At 37.3% G+C, this 24,028-nt stretch overlaps 1 protein-coding gene across 10 annotated transcripts in view; it reads right to left on the bottom strand.

The window, feature by feature from the left end:
* The window catches only part of DDX60 (DExD/H-box helicase 60), a 49,614-nt gene that overhangs the window by 15,686 nt on the left and 9,900 nt on the right, over positions 1-24,028 (bottom strand). For 9 of the 10 annotated variants that reach the window (XR_012623118.1, XR_012623117.1, XM_074822861.1 and 6 more), the window contains 19 exons: positions 23,564-23,725; positions 22,070-22,172; positions 21,236-21,351; positions 18,866-19,029; positions 17,648-17,900; positions 16,647-16,810; positions 14,429-14,581; positions 13,244-13,393; positions 12,081-12,200; positions 10,182-10,277; positions 9,371-9,486; positions 8,704-8,849; positions 8,401-8,510; positions 8,188-8,292; positions 7,973-8,101; positions 7,030-7,157; positions 4,346-4,504; positions 2,935-3,079; positions 1,220-1,372 (listed from right to left, as the gene is read on the bottom strand). Coding sequence is in view for 8 of the 10 variants with exons in the window: in XM_074822861.1 (XP_074678962.1) it covers positions 1,220-1,372; positions 2,935-3,079; positions 4,346-4,504; positions 7,030-7,157; positions 7,973-8,101; positions 8,188-8,292; positions 8,401-8,510; positions 8,704-8,849; positions 9,371-9,486; positions 10,182-10,277; positions 12,081-12,200; positions 13,244-13,393; positions 14,429-14,581; positions 16,647-16,810; positions 17,648-17,900; positions 18,866-19,029; positions 21,236-21,351; positions 22,070-22,172; positions 23,564-23,725 (2,672 nt within the window). In the remaining 2 variants the exon portion in view is untranslated. The remainder of the gene's footprint in view (positions 1-1,219; positions 1,373-2,934; positions 3,080-4,345; positions 4,505-7,029; positions 7,158-7,972; positions 8,102-8,187; positions 8,293-8,400; positions 8,511-8,703; positions 8,850-9,370; positions 9,487-10,181; positions 10,278-12,080; positions 12,201-13,243; positions 13,394-14,428; positions 14,582-16,646; positions 16,811-17,647; positions 17,901-18,865; positions 19,030-21,235; positions 21,352-22,069; positions 22,173-23,563; positions 23,726-24,028) is intronic. The other variant, XM_074822864.1, reaches the window with a different exon arrangement.

Below are 24,028 nucleotides of genomic sequence, written 5' to 3'. Positions count from 1 at the left end.
CCAAAGAGTTGTGGTGAATGGAGTTAAATCCAGTTGGCAGCTGGTCACAAGTGGTGTTCCCCAGGGCTCAGTATCATGGCCAGTTCTGTTTAATGTCTTTATCAATGATCTAGATGAGGGAATCAAGTGCACCCTCAGTAAGTTTGCAGATGACACCAAGTTGGGCAGGAGTGTTGATCTGCCTGAGGGTAGGAAGGCTCTACAGAGGAATCTGGACAGGATGGATTGATGGACCAAGGCCAACTGAATGAGGTTCAACAAGACCAAGTGCTGGGTCCTGCACTTGGGTCACAACAACCCCATGCAACCCTACAGGCTTGGGGAAGAGTGACTGGAAAGCTGCCCAGTGGAAAAGGACCTGGGGATGTTGGTCGACAACCAGATGAATATGAGCTGGCAGTGTGCCCAGGTGGCCAAGAAGGCCAAGAGCATCTGGGCTTGTATCAGAAATAGTGTGGCCAGCAGGAACAGGGAAGTGATCATCACCCTGCACTTGGCACTGGTGAGGCTGCACCTCAAATACTGTGAATTACTCGAGCGTGTCCAAAGAAGAGCAACAAAGCTGGTGAAGGGTCTAGAGCACAAGTCTCACGAGAAGCAGCTGAGGGAACTGGGGTTGTTTAGCCTGGAGAAAAGGAGGCTTAGGGGAGACCTTATGGCTCCCTACAACTACTACCTGAAAGGAGGTTGTAGCAAGGTGGGTGTTGGTCTCTTCTCCCAAGTAACAAGTGATAGGACAAGAAGAAAGGGCCTCAAGTTGTGCCGGGGGAGGAGGGGTTAGATTGGATATTAGGAAAAAATTCTTCACTGAAAGGGTTGTCAAGCATTGGAACATGCTGCCCACGGAAGCGGTGGAGTCACCATCCCTGGAGGTATTTAAAAGACATGTAGATGTGGTGCTTAGGAATATGGTTTAGGGTGGACTTGGCAGTGCGAGGTTAATGGTTGGACTTGATCACCTTAAGGGTCTTTTCCAACCTAAATGATTCTATGATATGCTAATCTGAAGGATAGAAACTCTTAGTTAGAAATAAAGTTCTACAGCTATCAGTTCACTTAGTTTATTTTGTTTGGAAACCTTCATGTCAACATTTTTTAAATGAGCAAGACAAAGTCAATGCAATATATTTTATCACTGGTGAAAGGTACACTATTTTTTAATTAAATATATGGAGAAACTAAAATTTAAAAAAAAAAGAACTGATCCAAATTTACCAACCTTGATATATCCCAGCCTGAAAAGCATCTCCACTACTAGTCTTTCTCTGGCGGCCATAGATCCGTGATGATACCCAATGCCTCTCAATGCCATCATTTGCTGCAGATAACATCCTCTCTCAAACCTAATTCGATGGAAAATCTTCTTCAAAGTCTACAAATAAAAAGTAATATTAAGTATTAACCACAACTAGGTGGTGTTAATGAAAAAAAAAAAAAGTCTTCTCTGATAAAGTTCCAAGCACTACAGAGAAATAGCTGTTTATGATCTTCAGTGAACCTGGAGCCCAAAGTATATAATTGGATGTGTACCGTCAGTAGCTTCATTATGATGACAAAATTCAGGCTCTTCAGTACACTTCTATGTGCCATCAGGTTTTTTCACCTTTGCAACAAATGCCATTACACCAGTTCCAATTGTCATACCATGCAGCTAGATGCAACCAGACATGGCACACATGCATGTTCATGGCTTCCCTATTTGAAGTATGGCCTCATGACTATGTACTGTGTGACACTATCACAGAACAAATTCCTAAGTAGCTATGTGAAGCTCTTGTTTGTCATCCCTGCTCAGTACCACTATCTCATCTCACAACACAGTTAGAAGCTTCCCTTTCCCAAACTCAGAAATAGCACTGAATTAAGCTTTTTCACTATTTTCTGAACTTCACTCTACAGCTAAGGTCCGTCTGTTCCAAAGTCCAAGGTACTTCATTACTGCCTTTACTCATGTACAACTATTGGAAGCAGTGTTCCTTCCATGCTGGCTGACAGCAGTCCAAAAATGCCAAGTTCCCAGGATAAGGAATCATGAGAATTTTCAAGTTTGGTCCCAATAGACAGAATTTTCCTCTCTTTCAAGACATATCACAGTAAGCAGAAAGCATTATCAAGACACTTCATCAAAATTTTGATCTATATTTTATATTAAGAGCTATATATCACCATTAGTTTTTAAACAAAAAAACCCAGCCATGAAGAGACAGCTATATGAAACACCATTATGTTTCAGAAAGTTTAGACCAGAGAGGATCTCCTGGATCAAGGCAAGGCCCAGTCACCCACTGTCTACTGCAAATCACGTCATATAAATCTCTTCCATAAATTATTCCTTAATTATTTGTATACAAATATATATTAATATTTCTGATGGACATCTGCAGATTTTCTGTGCTTTTCTCACCTTTTCTTTCTTCAGGGGGCATAAACACATTGAAAAGCATGGAAAATTTTCCTTTGTGGGGACTAGAACTTTTAGAGTCTAACATAATTTATTATTTAGTATTTTCACAAGATATGAAGGGTTTACAAATTTTTTGATAAGTACACAAAGGTGCCACATAGTCTATGGTGATGACTTAGAAAAATAGGATTCTGAGATCTGAATTAACTGCATAGTTCTGTTCTGATAGTTCATGGAAATTAATTAATTGTAGTATACATCCCAGGACTCCTGTCACAAGGACAAGTCAACATCTTTTTATCTGACAGAATGAAAGTTGTCCATACACCTTAAAAATAAAGCTATCTAAGACTGATACCCGGAATCAAATTTAATTGGAAATATTCAGAATGTTTCAGGAAGCCAATGCGTACTGTTATGAAGTACAACTGCATCACACATTATATGCGTTTTATGTACTTATGCACAACTTCATGCATTTTAGACATACAAAACCAAAATCATGTTATAATTATCAGTGAATTACTTACATCTTCATCCACTGCTTTAGGATCAGCGTAGGTACACACAGAAGGGATAACAGTTAGCCTTTTAAGTCTTTTTTCTAACTGTTGTTTTGTAGTCGAAAGAAGTACCATGTTTTCCATTTTACTGGAGTTCAACTTTTTGGTATCCCTGCGTACAATACAAAATTAAAAAAATTATTCCTGTAACTAACATACATTTCTCAATTTTAAAATATTCTTTGGTTGCTGAAAGATGCAGACTCATTCCCTTTTAAACTAGGCTAAAACATGTAGGTAGATCTGTTAATGTAAATTTACTGATAATGCCAACAGCTTCGTTTTGTCACGGCTTCTACGCAAAACAGCAAGTAATTCTGGGTGAAGCAGAGAGGAGAAATTATGGTGATATACAAAAATGAAGAAAGATGAAGACAGTAATTTTAAGTACCTCATTTAGCAAACTAGTAAGCTAACAAGATTTCACAGTAGAAGAATTAAACATGAAAGAGAAATGTGATGGATTTACTGCCAATAATGACATGGACTGTAAGGATTTAGGACAGGATTTGAAGAAGAGAGGGGAGAGAGAACTATTTAGAGGCAGATTTTCAAGCTACTTCAATGTCTAAATACGTGTCTAAATTCCTACTGGATTTTCAAGTTCTCACTATTATTAAAGTCAGCTAAGTTCATTCTTTCATGATATTATGTTCAAAGAATGCACTGTAAATTGTCATGATTAGGAGGACAAAACCATAAAGCTTTATGTTCCTGACAATCCTGATAACTATAGCCATATTTCATTGCCAAATGCCTTATAAAAACCCACACTCTATGATCACAAATTCAAAAACATTCAAGGTTAAGGAGGAAACAAATACAGTACAATCCAAGCAAAAGGCTGAAAAATATTCAAAAAACATCTCAGCAGCCAGATGAACCTGTGATTCAGAGATTCACCACTGTAACCAGCCATGGTGAGGCTAAACTATGAAAATATTCTCCCACTGTGGCTGACCCAGTACCAGGGTCAGACGCTACACTCTTTTTAAGAGTTGCATGACAAAAGTTACTGTCTGGAGAAAGAGCCATTCTGGTATCTTGGTATGTCAGTAGGGAATTATTCCAAACTGATCAATCTCATATACTCAGGTGTCTCTGATTCTTATGTTGTAGTGCCAGCACCTTACACAATGTCAGCAACACTGGTATCTTCCTGCTGTCTGATGACACACTAGGTACTGCTGATTGATACCTGCCATACAGCTGCTCCTACCGTGTGGGTTGCTAGAGCACAAAGAGGAGCAGGGACTACTATACTACAAGCTGGATGAATGTGCTGCTGAAAGGTACATTCCCCAGAAATAAGTTATCACAAAATTATGCTCTGTCATAATATGTAAGCTTTTTAATAATATATAGTTATAATACTTACTGAGGGTTGAATTTTGTTAGCATTTTTTTCACTTTTCTTAGTTCATCACTTAAACGTTGTTTTTCCCTCTCAGTATTAGGGTCTTGTTCACTTTTTTGTTTTTTCAGCAAATTGAGGAATACATTCTTAGCTGCACTTTCCACTGTATCCACTTTAAATCTTAAAGTAAATAATATATCATATACATAAGTTAGGTGTAGTAGAGTTTTTATTTGTATGTAATGCTGTTACAATACTATTCAGTGAGCCTTACCATCTGACAATAGTTAGAATCTAATCATTAGAAGCATATCCCTATTCCATCTCCAAAACATAGTCCACATTTTCCGCATTCACTTTCAAACTGCTATTATTTCAAAACTGTAAAATGTAAAATGGTTTTGCCAATAAATTATCTGTAGAAAGTATGCTCAGTTCTACCTTTCCCTAAGCTGGACACTTGGACATGCAGATAAAGCAAACTGTAGCTTAAGTCATTTTACTTCTCAACTACCCAGCTGAGAATCAGTGCCTGTCTTTCTTGATCTTCTACACAGCTGTTCTTCCTCATGGCTTTTTCAGTACTGGACTGTTTGGAGTTTAACAGGGATGAAGACTTCTCCAGCTTCACTCTCAAAAAGTATTTTTTTTTATTCTTGTTGCAGCAGGCAGATCCTGTTAATTAACACCATGCAAGGTGTTGGCAACACATGGAGTGAGGTTCCATCTTAGTCCATTAGAATATTCACAAGTCATTCAAATCTGGCAGTTACCAAGAACAGGAGCAAAAATTGAAGGACTTTATTCTTTTATCCAGAAAGACCAAATACAGATTTTAAGGCTAGGAGGTAGCCTCTCCTTAAGTTTTTCACATCTTCAGAGATGACAGAGCTCAATAACAGTCATTGCCATTTACTCTTTTTTTTTCCCCTTTGAAGCTCAGACTGAATGATCTAATTTCTCTCTGCCAATGAGTTTATTCAGCCATAAGGAGTACTAAAGTGGTGCCAGCCTGTTCTTCTCCTTGGCACCTCTTAGAAAAGAAAAGCAAACTCTAAATACTGTTTTCTCCCTACCACCAATGACTGCAACAGCAGTTTGGCCTCTCAGCTCTGATACCTGCTCTCTCAGGAGTCTCCATTAATTTCATGCTAACATAACACCATACAGGATGATTGCTTTGCAACCTCATTCATCAATAACAGCTTACCAGCACCACTGAAGCATAAATATCAATCTGTTACTCCAAATCACTGTCTACTACTTGTGAGGGCTACTCATCCCCTTCATCTCCATCACAGTTTCTCAGGACTTGGACATTTAACTAGAGGCATTTTTACTTTTTTGTAATTCTGTCTGACTACAAAGACACGGGAGGTCTACCAAGTGCTGTTATGCTACACCTATGCCTTAAAAGACCCTTAGATAACACATTTCTGTACCTCATCCCCCAGCTTGACACTACTAGGTTCTGCCTCCATGTTCACTGGTCTGCGATGTGTTCTTGTCTCACCATGACCATTTATCAATTGTCTAGGATATTCATACTCTACTTGCAGTCCCTTGTCAGAGCCATAAGTCACCAAGAGTTTCTAAGGACCCATCATTCCAGGGTAGATGAGAAGGTGGCACTTATCCATCTCCCCTAAGGAGAATCACCTTGGAACTTCCTGCTGAGTGCCCCAAAATTATGTTCCAGGTCATTCAGCAGCCCTGAAATTATTCCTTATTTGAAGGAATTACAAATATCTAAGAGTTCTTTTGAAAATTGTCAATTTCAGCTTGAAATCAGCCATAACATTAACAACTAGACTGTCACTGAGAAAAAGAAATAATTTACCAGCAACTAATTTGAGACGTGCCATCAATATGTAAACTCATTTTTTGCTTCTTCCTTTCTAGAGTTCTTTCAGAAATGCCTTATTATCAGCATCAAGCATGTGAGAACTGAAATGGCAGTAAGCATTCTACCCTTAGTGTCCAACTTAAGGAAGGGCAAGGCTTCATACTGAGATGAGAAAACTTTCCATTTTTACATGATTGTTCCTACGCATTATTACAGTGAGAATATGTGCTAGACAACTGTTTACTGATAAGCAGCTTCTTTTTATTATCAAGTCCGACATTGAGGTACATACCTACTTTACTAATATTAGCAATATCACTGACAATAACAGTATTCTCAGTAGGCTCAAAGTTGTGCATGTTTGATGTTATGTAATTATATCTCACACATATGCAAAACAGGTTGATTGATGCATGTCATTGTCTGTAAGATGAGATTGTTAGAGGCTATGCAGTGGAACCATCACCATGTGGCAAATGCACACATTAATAGTATCTCATTCCACCCTTTTCCCTAGCAAATCTGCCCCTACATACACCATTTGCACCTCTAAATAAACAGCATACACTTTCAACAACTTTACTGACTACACTGGGATAAAGCAACTGAGAATCCAACCCTCGTTTTAATGTGACTCAGTTTCTTGTAACTTTCTCTGACATCATGCAAGAATTCTACCCTTTCCACACAGTATACATGGGTTGTTAGAGCTTGTATGCCTTCACTTTGTATGTCGTAAAGCAAAGGTAACAAATACCATATAAATGGCATGTGCCAAGCCATATCAATGCTTATCTCCAACACCCATTTTTCTGAATATAGGCAATACACGTATAAAACATGGAATGTAAATACTTACATAAAAAATATTGCAGGCAACTTATCCATCTCATGTAATTTATCAACAAAGCTTGCAAAATGCTTCCATTTTTCCTGTTCTGAGCAATCCACAGGTTTTGGCTTAAGGTGCTCCAGTAGCTCATTCACCTGACCAAAGTAGTATTATTGTGGAGATTTTAATGGCAGAAACTTCTCGCTTGAGGTTAACAAATATGAAGACTCCATTTTCCTGTGTAAACTTCTATCAGCTCAAATTTTTTAAATCATTCAGAACTGCAATAGCCACATATAGTTTACAGACTAAAAGGTCTGCAAGTTATCAACTGCCTTCAGTAAGAGCTCAAAATGCAAATTGCCGTAGCATTCATGGCTACCATCACTGTGCAAATAATAAAGTATCACTAACATACTGATTATGATATATTTTCACATTTAAGCGTCATATTTCAAGAAAATTGTTTTTTTCCACAGATACTCTATATTTTTTCCTTGTTGTTGATTCACCACCTCATCATAGTCCTTTTTGTGATATAGAAATAGGTGGCCTCCAATCAAGAACTTGATTTTCTGCTCATTGCTTTAATTTCTTTCTTTTACATGGAAACATGCCTGTGGTTACACAGAAGGTTTCAAATGAGCAGCAAAAAAGAGGTAGACTAAAAAAGCAGAGCAACGGTACAATATTCTCACTAATTCTAGGAGGTACCTAAAGGAATCAGGAACTGAAATGTCACAGCAGTATTAGAAGTCTGATTGCCAGAGAAGCCTGTGAAAATATCACCTAGAAAATGCTTACAGAAATGCCACAAATATTAGTGCTTATCTTTCAAGTACAGCAGCAGTTAAACCTAATAAATAATAATTATGGGAAGAGAAACTGCCATAATTACACTATTACATATAATTATTATTATATTAAAGCTGTACACAATCTTAAGAAAGTGCCCTGTAACAACTGTTACCTTCTGTCTTTGGCCAAGCACAATCCATTTGCTTAGTTCTTTCTTCAGTTCCTGTTCATATTTCCTCGCGTCTGCCTTTTTTATTACTACTTTATTCTTGAAAGAGACAAACTCCTCAGGATCTAGCTCCTGGAAAACAACATTAATATAAAACATTGCAGTACTTCATTATCCATTTATTTTGATATATTTTGCGCACAGTTGTGTATACACACCTGTGCCCTTGGCCACTCTTGCCAGACTTTTACCATTATGTCATAAAGCTGGATGGTCTCTCGTGGAGACAGAGAAAGATCTGAAGGAAAACCATAGCTCTCAATCTGCAAGGAGTTTAAACAAAAGAAAAATAAAGGAATAATTTTGATGGAATCCATGTTGCCTAAATGTTAACAGTTGCTAAACAATGTTGACACCAGTATTATGCTTACATGATTGACTGTTAATGCAGCACACGGATGACAATGCTCAATGATAAAATCACTGCCTTTCAAAGAACACACATACTTTTCCAAATCATTGTATCTTTCTTCATACAAGACTGTGAAGAGACAAAAATGCTGTCATGATGCATTTGGCTGTTTTAAAAAGCAAGTTCTTAATCCTGCAAGGCTTGCTTTTATTTAAAAGAAAAACCAAAATAAAACACGCTTAAATTCACACACCATGATTAAAGCTTTTGCAGAAATAACACTAAAATTTATTTCTTAGTTACAAAATATTCTGATACACACCTAGTCTAACACGGTATGATTTCTTTTGTTCTTGTATCTTAGATTTCACTTTACATTTTCTTGTAAAGTTCTTTTCAGAGTTTGTAGAGCTTCCTTCTATTGTATTCTCAACACGTTGCCAATACCTCTTCACAGATTGCAACCACCTACAGTGCAAGAATAAAATAAAAATAAGAGTTGTGAAAAATATTTTAAGAAAATTGCTACAGCTATAATAGATGAATTACTACAATCTGTTCAATTTCTCCTAGAGAATTTCCAGTCCCCCTCTCACCATCTTCAGTGCAATTTTCTCCAGCTTATCCCAGGGTGCAAATAAAAAATGTGAAATAGCACCATTGTGCTAAATATAGGGCAGGTGTTTTCTCTGATTGATGACAGACAAGTGTGCTTATCAGGCTTCAGCAGTTCAAATAGATGTAAAAGCCTCCTAAATTCCTCTGCACAGATCCATTACAGGGTCTGAATGAGTAGCAGTGCCTGTTCTCATTACAGAGTTAAGAGTTACAGTATCATTTTGTGTCAATTGGGGGAGTAAGGGTAGCATAATACATATAACAATATAACTACAAATCAGTTGGCTCCCAATAGTAATTGGCCTCTCTATCTAAAACAGCTCATATCCAATTTAAATATGCTCTTGTAAGCAAGAAAATTCCACACATACTCAGTTAGGTGTTCCGGGTTACTGACAGTAGCAGAGAGCGCCAGAAATGGACACCGAATTGTTACCAGAAGATGCTCCCAAACCTCTGCTCCAATTTCACCACCAAGACAATGTACCTATGTTTTTGGGAAAAAGGATTAAAAGAAAAGAAGAAATGTTCCTTACCAAAATGCACCCATAACAGGAGTTGGTTTGTGATTTGCAAAAATCAAAAGTTTGGCAAGATCAGTTCTGAATAATTCTTATGTTGTAGCAAATGACCATGAGATCCAAATCAAATGTCCAGTAAAACCCTCTCCGGACTTCACTGGAGAGCAAATTAGTCTAAATTTCAATACTACATTCACTGCTTGTACCCTAGATACTCACAGGCATCATTAGCAATTAATTCTATATACAAAAAAGAATACAGTAGGAATTTTAAATTTAGCAAGATTAATCATTGTCTTTTTCCCTGGAAAGACTGACAAATACCATATGATATGAAATGTGTATGATACCAGTCTGGAATGCTCTATTTGTGCTACTGAGAGTACAGTGGTGGCTTTCACCAGCAGTTCCAGTTGACTGGCTTGAGAGAAAAACCAAGTTCCTGGTAGCTTTAACTGAGTTTTAAGAGTTTTAAGTTCTTTCACTGGAGTACATAAACACTACCAGTGAACAGGAAAAAGCAAGTAAGTCTCAAATAATATTTCTGAAAGTTGTTTTTTTTATGAGCAATAATGTATGTAATGAAAAATTGAGTCATAGGTATTTTTCTCCAAGATTTTTTGTATATTTGTTAAATTGGTTACCATTAAAAGATGCCTACCTCATCAAATATAACATATTGTATCCGTTTTGTCCATTTCTGGCAATGAGGAGACAGCATCAAGATTTCTAAACATTGAGGCACTGTCACTAGTATCTAAAAAGAAAGGTTTGTAAAGCATTATTTTCAAGTAAACTGACTAATCAACTACAAGTAGATTCTATATTTTAAAAGCATTTAAAAATACATACGTATTTGATTTCAAGGTATGCAAGAACGAATGAATGATTTGTCACTGCTATCTTCAAGAAGTGCAAGAAAGATGACCCAGGAAACTACAGGCTGGTCAGCCTCACCTCGATTCCTGGGAAGGTGATGGAGCAACTAATCCTGGAAATCATTTCCAAGCATGTGAAGAACAAGAAAGTCACCAGGCTATTCAGCATGAATTCACTGAGGGGAAGTCATGTGTCCTGGTTTCAGCCAGCATGGAGTTAACTTTCCTTGGGCTGAGATGGAGCACAGCTAGAGGGTCGGGTCCGGATCGATCCTTGAAGTATTCCATATCATGTGACGTCATGCTCATAATAAAGGCGGATGTCCCGTTTCGGTTTCCGGGTCAGCGTGGCCAGATTTTCTGGTGCAGTCAGGATCACTGCTGGGCATGGGCTGCATACCGGTCGCTGCTTGGTGAGCCACTGCTGCATTTTACCCGTTTTGGACTTACTATTGTTACTGTTGGTTTTGTTACTATTACTAAATTTTTTTTATTCAACCTATGAATTTCTTCTTTTGTTCCCTATTTCACCCGGGGGGGGGGGGGGGGGGGGGGGTGAAGTAAACAACTGGCCACGTGGCGATTGGCTACCGGCTGAGTTCAAACCACAACATCATGCTTGACCAACCTTGACTGGCTTGGTAGATGAGGGGAGAGCAGTAGATATTGTCTTCAGTAAGGTTTTCAACAACATCTCCCCTAAGATCCTCACAGATGAGCTGTTGAAGTATGGGCCAGATAAGCAGACAGTGAGATGGACTGAAAACTGGTTGGAAGGCTGGGCCCAGAGGTTGGTGATCAGTGGTACAAAGTCTAGCTGGAGACCAGTAACTAGTGGTGTACCTCAGGGGTCAATAGTGGGTCTGATCCTGTTTAACATCTTCATTAATGATGGGGTAAAGTGTACCCTCAGCAGGTTTGTTGGTGACACCAAACTGGGAGGAGTGGCTGATATGCTAGAGGGTTGTGCTGCCATCCAGAGGGACCTAGACAGGCTGCAGAATGGGCTGACAGGAACTTCATGAAGTTCAACAAGGAGAAGTGCAAAGTCGTGTACCTGGGGACAAACACCCCATGGACCAGTGTATGCTGGGGACCATCCAGCTGGGAAGCAGCTCTGCAAAAAAGGACCTGAGGGTCCCGGTGGACACCAACTTGAACATGAGGCAGCAATGTGCCCTTGTGGCAAAAAAGGCTAATGGTATCCTGGGCTGCATTAGGAAGAATGTTGCCAGCAAATCAAGGCAGGGGATCCTTCCCCTCCACTCAGCACTGATAAGGCCTCAGCTGGAGTCCTGTGTCCAGTTCTGGGCCCCCCACTACAAGAGAGACCAATCTAGTGGCCTTCTATGATGGAGTGACTACATCAGTGGACAAGGGAAGAGCTACTGATGTATTCTATCTGGACTTCTGTAAGACATCTGCTGTATGCTGGCAATGACAGGATTTTAATATTTTTCCTTTTAATTAGAGCAAGTAATCAACTTCATGTTCCCTAAGGATGAATAGGTAAGGATGTATGCCATAGACTGAAAGTTTCTGGTAAGCAGTACAGGTATGCTTAGATTTTTCCTGAACTTTATATTTAGTAATGGCACAATTGTTAGAATTAACATTATCAGAAGACAGACAGAATACAGAAGTCATTACTATAATGAGTTAAAACACCCATAAAAATATACCTGAGAATTCATGACATCACTGCGATAATCTCGCGTGAAGACTCCACACACTACCAATCCATCCGGAAGTTTCTTGGTGAATCGACTGTATATAGTTCCTACCACTTGGTTTACAAGGGCCTTAAATCAAACAGGTCATTAACAAAACTAGACGGTGTACATCTAAAGGCATATGATATTAGAAGACATATAAAAGCATTCATTTTTGGCACCGATATTAATGTACTAGACTATAATGTACTATGTAATGTACTATTAAGTCTAGACTGTCAACAATGTTAACTTAAAAAAGATACGGTACTTGATTTTCAACTATACTTAAATGCTTTCAAATAAATTTAGTGTAAAGTGAGTTATACATTATTAATTCTGTATTTTAATTATTTTCAAAGCAGTTAAAGCCAGATCACATTGTACTGCATCTACAAGCACTTTAACGATCTCAAAGTCCTGAGGCTGCAGGTATAAAATATATTTCTGCACCCAAACTGATATTCAAATGAAAAGATAATTTTGATGCCCAACCTGAGTATAACTACAAAAAAAAATTATTTTACTTATAGAAAACAATCCACAGAGACTGTTATTGAATAACAGCACATGTAATTCACTATCCAAAAATCATATAATTGAACATTTAAATAAGTTTTGGAAGAAATCAAAACATTGTGCCTCAACACTTAGTTTTTAACTATCAGCATAGAACTCTCATTAAAAAATATCCCACTGCCTAGAGTTTCATAAATTTTCTCTTGAAGTATCTGATGGTGAACTCTATTGGAAAAAGACAACTGGAATTGCTTGGGCATTGTTCTGCTCTAATATTACTTTCACCATGTTGGTAGGCTTTCGATACTCTCATCATTTACCTAACATGCTATTTATAGCACTTTGTATATATTAGTGTTTCTGACCTTAAATTAGCTATACAAATATTAAGAGACAAACACTCTACATGAGCTTAAATATTCTGAAGATTTTTTTGTAAGCATGCTGTTTCTAATAAATGTAAAAGCAAAACAGAATGTAAAAATTGCATTTCTAATTAAAAAAATACATATATCAACTAAATTTGTGTAACAAGTTACCCGAAAGGGTTTCAGAATCATACTGAGAAATATCATAGTCATACATACAGAATATGTAGTAGGATGTAGCCTTACCTTTGTAGGAGCAACATATACAACTACTCCTTCATTGCTCGTTTTCAGAACTTTTTCCATGCAATAGTATGATGCATATGTTTTTCCTGACGAAGTGGGAGCAACAATCACTGCAGACTCATTATTATCTACAGCATCAAGGAGTTCTCGCTAAGAGAAAAGCAGTTACTCATGTCAAAATTTCTTGTTATAAAGCTCTTATTTAGTAAACCAGCTCTTTCTGTGAAAACATCTTGGTTTTGCATTTAGACTTTATATACAGATTTGAGACTCAGAAAGCCAGAGTTAACCTAGTTGTTTTATGACTGCATTCTTTTCTCTTAAACTGTTAGTGGAAAAAAAATGGAACTACAAATTATAACTTGTCTATTTCAATTATTTGGTCTGAGATACTGATAACAGCATATTATGAGTCCAAACCTGGACATTTTCAAATTAAAAAATAAAACCAGTTAACTCAGCAGTGTATAATTTAGTTCCAAAAACTTAATTGTTTTATACAAGGCAGTATTTTTTGATTCCATTAGAATAGTTACATCAATACTGTCCAAATCCCTCTTCTGCTCCAAGCATACAGTGTTTATTAGTCTGTTTTCTATGCTCTCTCACCTTACATAGGTCTATGAAAGGACAGAGGAAGGGGTACAGAAGAGGAAACAGAAATAGTACTAACACTATCTTTCTCTGTCAGCACATACGCCAAGTTCCAAGCTGCTTTTCAAGCAAGTAACTGCAAAGCAGCAATTCAGTTGGCCTCCCCAGTCCAATAATAAAAAAATCTGAGTTAGACTTACTCTGCTTTAGACAGAAAAGTTATTTCTCAACTCATACTACTGGTAATTCTTTAGGGACAAATGAGCAGAGGATGAACAGTAAGAGATTATCCAAATGGGGCGCTATCACAATCAAATATGGTAATAAGCAGTGAAATCCCATGGATTAGGCATTTCTTACGTTGAATTCCTTGGGTCAAGCTCTTTGTAGAAAAGCTCTCAGTGTAGAAAGAACATGGAATACAGTCCAAAATGATCTATTGAATTTTGTTAAATTTATTACAAAATTTAATTTGTTAAACACTATTTTTGACAGGTAGTATAGTAATGTGCATTTTTAAATGAAAAATAAAAATAAAAAAATCAAAGATCATTTCCATTAACTTGATGGAAAAAGTTTGTGTCTCATTACCTGCCATGTGTCTGGTATGAAATGTTTCACTCGGGGATCTGGATCATTTCTCTCCTCTCTGAGCAAGTAATAATCCATGTATTGTAGCTGAAAGCGAGCTGGACCCACTTTGATAGCACAGTTGCTTATATTCTGATGATTACTTTCTTCTGTCTATAAGGTCAAATGAAAATTCAAGGTGGTTTGAAAGCTAGCAAGAGATTAAAAAAATGGCAAATCTTTTGCTCCGTGGAACTCTGCAAGCTTTGAAAAACAAATGAAAGTACAGGTGATTTTTAAATAATTTCTTGCAGAAATCTACACCATAAAATCTTATGTCAGGGTTACGCTTGTATCTCTTCAAAGGAGACTATATTCTAAAAATAACGTGTCTTCCATAGCCGGTGGTGCTGTTGGTGTTGCTTTTGTTGTCTGAAGAGCTAACAAAACTGACTAGCAGGCAAAGCTCAGCCTCTTCAAGCTATTGCTTGCCAGAGCCTTCTCATCCTACATTTATTTCTTTTTTCTTCAGCCTGCCCTGACCCCTTGTGCCATGAATCACAGTTGTGGAAGTAAATTCAACATGAAGACTGAGCGTGATCCCACATTTTGTAAAGCATTGTATTTTTAAACAATGCCTGTATACCCTAAGACATACCAAATTTAATGTTCATGGACACATCTGGTCACACCATCTGATCCTGAAAGCTGTATAGAAAAGCATTACATGTTACAACATACACTAGAAGATCAGAAAATCACATAATAATTTAGGTTGTCAGGGATGTCTGGATGTCAATCAATCCAACTCACTGCTAGAAGATCAAGTCAGTCAGAGCTGCATTCAAGCAAGTTCTTACTATCTCCAAGGATGGAGATTTTACAACTTTTTCAATTTCTAGAAATAAATATTTTCAGTTATTCCTGAAAATTTCAGTTACTCCTAAAATTCCCTCAACTTTGCAAAACTAATAATCAGAAACAAGCAGCTGCAAAAGCAAAAGCAGGTCCAAAATGCACTGACTGATCTTCTGAGCAAGACATTAAATTTGCCAACATATCCCCTTCCATTACCACAAACCTTTACAACAGACCTTTTGAGATCCTTGGATCCTAAAATTCTACTTCCTGAAATGTAATACACTTTATTTGGGGCACCACGCACCCTTACAATAACAATGTAGTGAAGAGCAAATAATCATTGTACATCATTTGAATTCACACAGAAAAAGAGACAAATAATTTCCACTCTTCGAGGGAAGAAAATTTCTTACAAAAGAATCACTTCCTCCCTCACCTCTTAGTCCTGGTCCTCAAGGAAGGATGAAAAACACTTTCCAGAAATAAGCTTCCAAAAATTCCTAACTCTACTGTGGCTGAAAAATGAGACAGTGAAGTGATTGATATTGGTTTTACAGTTCACTGTAATTTTCCTTCCTTTTGCTATTGACTTCATATTCTGCAGGCTGTGAGTTATATCCTCCCTCTTCTGCCTGAGAGCCACTTTAGCATTCCCTCTCCATATCCCATCTACACACAAAGGTATCAAACTGCTCTTAACATTAAATCAGCCAGCGGGCAGGTTGTTAACATGCAGACAAGCATAGGGTCAATCCTTAGAGAAATTACTTCAGAGCCAAATTCAGTGTAGCTACTGGTGGTCTCAGCTTGCTAGCGTGGACAAGAAATTTGGTATCTGAAACTGTTTCCTTCAGAGGTGATCAATAATACCATAATAACAAACAAAATATTCTTTATCCGCCTCTGCAGTCTCAACAACTTCCTCTTCTAAAGTAGCATATCTGGGCCTGTTAGAGAGCAGCTGCTCATCAATTAGCTTTTAACAGTTATTATTAACATGCAGAGTTCAGCTGATGTGATGAATTGAACAGCAGGTATCTCTCAGACGTATCTAAGGCCTCAGGCAGACATAACTAGAGCAAATTAACCTTGATGCATGTTTCAACGGGTATCTTTGCAGCCATGTAAAGTTCTATTTACTAAAGAGGAAGTGGCCTATTGTGGCACCTAGCCGTCACATCAAGCAGAAAAATGTATCCATAGAACTAAAGAAGATTAGTCTCTGAAGCAAGAATAGACAGTTCCAAATCTTATGATACAATACAAAATAAAATAAACACAATATATATCTTCTACACACTGTTCAATGCTTAAGAAAACACTGTTGATATTCAGCTACAGATCTAGTTACAGTAGAATCATTAGTCTATGAAGTTACCTGGCCAGATAGAGAGCATGCCAAATTCTCAAATCCAAGAAGTCTGAGATATTTGGTCAGCTTTTTTACATGTGGTTTCTCCAAGAGATCTTGATATTTTTCAAGGAGGATATGAATTCTCCGCATGACTTGAACAGCTTTGCTTAAATCTTTAGATTTGTTACCTTTAAAAAAAAAAGCCTACAGTTATTGGATAGCCGATGCTATCATTAAGAGTCTTCTCATACATCAGGTATTTTTAGAACAGACCTTACCCGTCCAACCACATTTATGACAATTTAAAAATTAATTTTATTTAAAGACAACTCACACTCCTGTGACCCCTACAAGGACTGAAGACCAAGCACTCAAATAATTCTATCTGCTTCTGCACACTCAGCCATAAAAGGAAGTCATACTTCTGATATCTATGCAGTAACTGAGCTCCCCCATTTCACCTTCCTGACCCACCCATTTGTTACTCAACCTTATCAGCAACATATTTTACTCCAGTGTTTACAACTCTCCTCAACACATTTAGAGCAGTGTGTGTTTGGACCCTGCTGACTGAGGGTATGGACTGAACAAGTTAATTCTGGTGAAACAGGAGGCCACTAACCATGGCAGCACACATTTCTGTGCAAATCGTCATCATTCAGACTGTGAGTTAACCACCTCAGCTAATTAAACAATCCGCTGCAATATAGATACATTTTAGCGTGCACAATACATAATCATTAAAGATATATACAACAAAATAAATTATTTATGTATGCAATGTTTACAAAGCAAAACAGGAAAACAGCTACAATATAATTTCATTGGATACCTTACAGATGACTCGAAGGGTCTTGAAATTGCAAAAGGGGACCAGAGCCTGTTAATACTTAAAAACACCTTTCAAGCTCCTGAAACAGGGCTGACTTCACACGTCTTTATTCCAGTTGAGAATGTTCAGTCACTCACTCTCTTGGTTAAAGTGAGTGGAAATTGAATACTGAAGATGAATTTGGCTATCATACCTTGCTCTCTGCAGTGTTCCTTCCACACTTCTAAGCAGGCAGACAGTCCTGCCATTTCTACACTGAACTTCACAGATTTACTTTTAAGGGTCTTGAGAAACTTCTCCAACTTCTTTATTCCAATGGTCAGATTTGCTTTTATTTCCTTTTCAGTTGGTATACACAAGGCTTTCCATTGCTCCTGTTCTTTCTTTTCTTCTTTGGCTTTTAGTCGCCTGTTGTTCTCCTCTGCAATTGTTTCTGCTTTACTTTTCTATCCAATAAAATAAAGATATTTAGAACTAACCATCACTGTGTGCAAGCATCATCTTAAAAAAGGTAATCCATAAACTCAATCACAGCAGGTACATTACAGTTTTCAATTAATCTGTGATGCACTGTTTTGGGAATTGTTTAAAACAGTACTTCATTTTGAAGGAGATAGAATTTCTGAATCCCAATATATGTTGCTCAAATAAGCTTCCCAAAGCTTCATTTGAAGTCAGTATAAAGCTTCACAAGTAGTATAAAAAAGCACAAATGTGGAAAAATAAAATAGTAGATGTATGAAAGTTAAATTTCAAGCTTTTATTTTATGCATGGGTAAGTCTGATCATATTGAGATGCTTTTCTATAAGTTAAATAAAATTAAGAGTCCAACTGTACTTGAAGTTAACAGTTATTTTACATACAGACTTTCACAGGTAATTCAACAGGCCATAGTCTGTAATCCATAGTACAGTCTATTATGAAACATTACTCAAATTACTATTGCTCAATGTTGTTCATCAGCATGTGAGTACATGCTACACACCCTGTGATTTCTGACAATGTTCACATAGTTTGAAATATCTACAGGATCTTTCACAGCGAATGTTTCCAAATAGTGCAGGGAAATAAATAACTGAATAATGTTTTTTCCAGTATTTCTCAATTGTTTCTTAAAGTAAAATTAAATTAATGAACTCCAGTTTCCTTCACAGAGTTCATATTTATTAATTTTTTTTATTTACTTGTGCCTGTTAAAATATAATCACTTATCAATATACCTAACTAGGAACAAAAATACTTTTGCCAATTAGTTAATTAAATTTTAAGTACAAAGGCAATTTAAATTTCTTCAACTGATAACTGCTAGTGCATTCAGAATATAAAACTTCAACTGTGGGATTCATATAGTAGAAATCCTTTCCTGGATAATAGAAAAAAATTTGGAAAGAGCAACTTGAATATACTCACATGCTTTTTTTGTGTCTTTTTAACAGCAGCATTAGCATTCCCTGACACATCCTCTTGATGTACAATAAGTTTTGAAGTGCTGTCTTCCAGAGTGCTTGCATAAAAATGATGAAAAGTCTGCAACTTTTGTATTTGTCTTCTTTCTTCTGGAGCTTTGGATTTTGCTGCAAACAAGTACAATTGATTAAAAAACACTCTGATAGAATTCCAGCCTAATCTATTTCCAAGAAAAGATACCTGGGTTATGGATAAATTTCCTAAAAATTCCTCATTGACTTAAAGGCTAAAATCACTTTTTGATAGAGGCTGGCTACTAAGACTTACTGAAATTCAACAGTATTTTGAATTATCTGAGAGATAGGCAACAGACTCAAATTCAAACTACTTTAGGCACACATTAAAAATATTGGAAAACTTAACAAGCAGGATGCCTGGAAAAAAATATCACTGAGCAAAATGCCTAGGCTTCTCACACAGTCTGTGAAAATAGGAAGGTGTCTTCTGAAGGTAATTCAGATGATCAGAAAGAGACCTCTCCCCCATGAAAACAAGAGTCTGTCATGAAAACATAAATAAATAAAGCTACTGGAAGAACACTTATGCCAGCCAATGGAAGATACTGAACTGGGCAGATGGATACTTCCACACTCAAGCCTAGGTATTTCTCACTGCCCTAAAATCAAAACGATGAGTCAGTTTCTGAGTGTGAAGACCCATCTTGGAAGATCTTTCTGTTTTTCACAAGAAAGACTGAGGTACACTTGCCAGCATTCAGAGCACTCATGCAAGGCATGGGAGAGAAAGGGTCGCTCTCTCCAGCTGGAGTGGACATAAACTTTCAACTTCAACATCATGGAAGATGCTCCAGCTACTATTCTGCAGGCTATGCTCTCCAAACTTCCTGTTGAAATTGCAGTGCACAGAAGAATGCAAAACATCATCCAATCAGAAAGATGAGCAGGTGGAACCCTGGTTTCATAGGTCAAGTGGTGCAAATACGCGCTCAGAAAACACCACTTCTAAATCACGAATGAAAACCATAAGAGACACTGGAAATACCAACAGTAATTCATGACTTCTCAACTCCTGGTAGGTTTTTCACAGTTTAATTCACTGTATGACGCAACAGATGATGAGAACATCTTTGAGAGAAAGTTTTGTGTACTTGCTGGTACATACAGCATTGTAGACTTCATTTCATGCAAATATGCAAATCTAAGATCAAAGCTAAGTCCATGGTTTGTTTACCTTAGTATCTCAAACTGGAAAAAACTTACAGGAAACTATAATGCATAACATCAAGAATTATGACACAAACAACTTTTGTTTACTTCTGTGCTGGTTTTAGTGAAATAGAGTTAAATTTCTTCACAGTAGCTACTATGGGGCAATGTTTTGGATTTGTTATAAAAACAGTGTTGCTAGCACAGGGGTGTTCAGTTGTTGCTGTGCAGTGCTTTCACAGAGTCAAGGCCTTTTCTGCTTCTCACACCACCCCACCAGCAAGTAGGCTGGGGGTGCACAAGAAGTTGGGAGGGGACACAGCTGGGACAGCTGACCAAAGGGATATTCCATACCATATGACATCATGCTCAGCAACAAAAGTTGGGGGAAGAAGGAGGAATGGGGGGAATGTTTGGAGTTACGGCATTTGTCTACCCAAGTAACCACGACACATGATGGAGCCCTGCTTACCTAGAGATGGCTCTAAACACCTGCCTGCTGATGGGAAGTAGTGAATGAACTTCTCGTTTTGCTTTGTTTGCGTGTGCAGCTTTTGCTTTACCTATTAAACTGTCTTTATCTCAACCCATGAGTTTTTTCACTTTCACCCTTCTGATTCTCTCCCCTATCCCGCAGGGGTGGCGGGCAGTGAGTGAGTGGCTGTGGTGCTTAGTTGTCAGCTGGGGCTAAACCACAACTTCTTTTATTTCTTATTTTAATTATGTTCTCAAAAGATAAGATTGGTTATGTGTGCACTGTGCAAATATCTGACCAGATTTTGCAACGTATGGACGTGCATTATCCAAACTATGTATTTAAACATTAAACTGCATACGTGCATACAGTTTGCATATATAAATCTGTGAAGCATTTTGCAAGCAAAAGGGAATATACCATGAACACCTGACCATAAGCGCTCATTCTGTTAAACTTGTTAGACCTATTTAAGATAACACACAATGCATACATATAATGTACGGGCACATCAATTTAAGTATAATTTAGCTATTGTGGTAGCTCTACTTTGGCAAGTATTTTACAGCTGCAAATATTTTCTGAAATAAGAAGTCCTCCAAAACCACAATAACCTTTACAATACTGTTCTATCCAGCACAGGCACATGGGCTTTGATACAGTTTTTCTTACCATCAGCATTGCACTGTACTCGCTCATACTCCTCAGTCAAAGGTCTGCCAGAATGCCAGTGACGAAGCTCATCAAATTCCTTGTATTTAATGAGTGAGGTAACTGCAGGATCATTGCTGAAACATACAAACATTAAAAAGACAGCAGAAATTGAAAGTGTTTTCTGGTATCTCTAATGAAATGTTCAAAACATTCAAACACCCCTGTATTTATCAAAACACAATTTTACTGTGGGAGAAAAACAACACAGGGTTTAATTCTACTCCAAATATAGTATGTCAAGATACCCTTAGTTTTTCAGAAAGAATTACTAACAAAGTAAACCCCCATTTTTTCACTTATTTTCATACAGATTAATCACAGCCTGCACTGTAACTACGTAACTCGCACACCGGCTAAAGAATACTCATTACGCAGCACAGAACCACTTCCACAAGCAGCAGAGCAACTGTAAAGGATCTCTTACTTTTTTTTTCAGTATTTTTATTTAATGTTTTTCTTTTCCCAAAATCAATCTGAGCTTTGCAAGTTAGGATAAGGCCTTTCAAACACAAATTGTACATTTAGAAAAAAAATTCCAGAATGTAGAATAAGAATCAAAGACTATAATGCAAAGAAATAACTGTATGAGAAAATATATTGACTCTCATCCATTCTTATTCTTAACTTTCGTTAAAATTTACACCAGTACATGTAAAAGTGAAATTTTACTCAGTCATAGCAAAACCACTTCCACATTTGTCCAAATTGAGCATAATATGGATGTAAAGTGCAGGGGAGTAGAAAATAAGCCCATATAATATTATTTCATTTGAATAATACTCATATATGTACCTTTTTAGAACAGGTAGGTCTTTCAAAACATCTCCAGCATAATCTTCAACAAGATCAGATTTCAAGGAGATTAGTCCAATGTTAGGAATTTCTTCTTCATAATCTTTGCAGTGTAAAAAATAATTAATATTGTTTAACTAGGAATATATATAATTGCATATCATACTTGAAAATTCTGTCAAGTTACATTATAAATGAAATTCTATAAAGCAAAATTTGCTAAAAGTAAGCAGCAGTTCACTAGTTCCCCTTTTCCTGTTTCTTCTCAAGCACGGGAAGAAGGATGAAGCAGACATCATTACTGCTTCAGAGTAGATATTCTCATAACCCATTTTAGACACTATGCTAACTTTTTGAATGCTACAATCCATCCCATCTCACAGGCATCTGCCTTCCTGCACTGATCCCATAAAGACCACAGTCTCCACTTTCAACTGCACTTACATTAGATGACTAAAGATGAGATGTAACATTGTGCATCCCTCCCACATTTAAAGTCTAGCCACAACTTCAGTCTCCAAGGTGTCCAAAGGAGATACAGAAATAGGCAACACAAATGCTGTGCCAGAAGATGCCTTAATATCCCACAGATACAAAGAAGCTGCCTTTTTTTCTCCACTTCTCCCTCTTGACATCTTTGAAACCAGCTGAAGAACACCCACAAACCTAAGTAGAATTATACTCCAGACTTTACTGAATTTCTTACCAACTGTCTCTTCTAAAGATTTATACAATTTGATAGGTTTAAAACAAACTTTTGAAGGCTGAAACAAAACTGATTCTCAAGAAATGTCAGATATCAGGCAAAAATCTCTACCTACTCCTTTCAGATATTCAGAACAGGTCTTGTAAACAAGGGAAGAAAACAAATAATCTCCAAGACAACTACTCACATTCCCAATTATGGGCTACTAAACAGGATGATGGTGTAATTTAAGACACTTAGGGCAAGTCACATTTTTACAAACTTCAGGGACTGCAATGTGAGCTACAGTGATGGCTGGACAACACTAGGGCAACAATTCTATATTTCACTTAATTTTCTGCTCCCATGCCCAATACCTGCATAACCCTATGTCAACATGTAGAAAGATGTTCTTCAGACACTCTTCCTGCAGTGTAATCTTCACTTTAATTATAAGGAATTATTACGCTTTTTATTATTATTTGTATTACACTAATCATAATGTTTTTTACAATACATATAAAAGATTTGGGCCAGCAATCATGGAACTAAACCCAATTCCTACTGAAGTCAATAATGACACTTGTGCTGTCTGCAGTGGAGTCAGAATTTCATCCATAAAGCCTGGTTAGACTTATTTTGGCATCAGTTGCAAGTTTTGCTAGTGGGTTGAAAGGAAGGAGGAGAGAATCCATGAAGCATGGATTAGATCTGTGATCAGGATAAAATCAGATCCCTACTCCAAGAACTTTTAGTGATAGTAATGAAGATCATGCATCTAACTCTCTAATTTGTGGAGTTGTCAGTACCTCTAAATAATGTCTGTTCCTGCTCAAGAAATAATTGGGAGGTCTTTCGTATCGGGAAAGCATCTCCAAAACTGTATTTCACAGCCAGTTTCGTTACTGTGTCCCATAAACACTTGTATTCATTCTCCATTTCTTTCCCCAGTTCCTTTCTGAACTCTAATCCTGCACAGGGAAGAAAGAAAAAAAATCCAAAACAACAGGCACTTTAAAATTAAGTTTCCTCAAACACAACCTACCTACTCACCTGTGCAACATCAGGCACAAAGACTTCGGTCCTACCCAAGGTCTTTGGTCATCAGAACAAATTAGAACAGAACTCTGTACATTCACAGTTTTTAACAGCCCAGGGTATAACTAACTAAATGTACTGAGAAGTTGCATTTTGGAAAAAACACCAGATTTAGACTATCTGTGGAAGTCTGCAAGCTCCACAGCTAAAGAGTTTCTCTCACCTTCATCTCCTGT

The sequence above is a fragment of the Strix aluco genome, chromosome 4 (genome assembly GCF_031877795.1).
Source record: "Strix aluco isolate bStrAlu1 chromosome 4, bStrAlu1.hap1, whole genome shotgun sequence".
Taxonomy (NCBI): Eukaryota; Metazoa; Chordata; class Aves; order Strigiformes; family Strigidae; genus Strix; species Strix aluco.
This window is presented reverse-complemented; position numbering and strand designations above follow the sequence as displayed.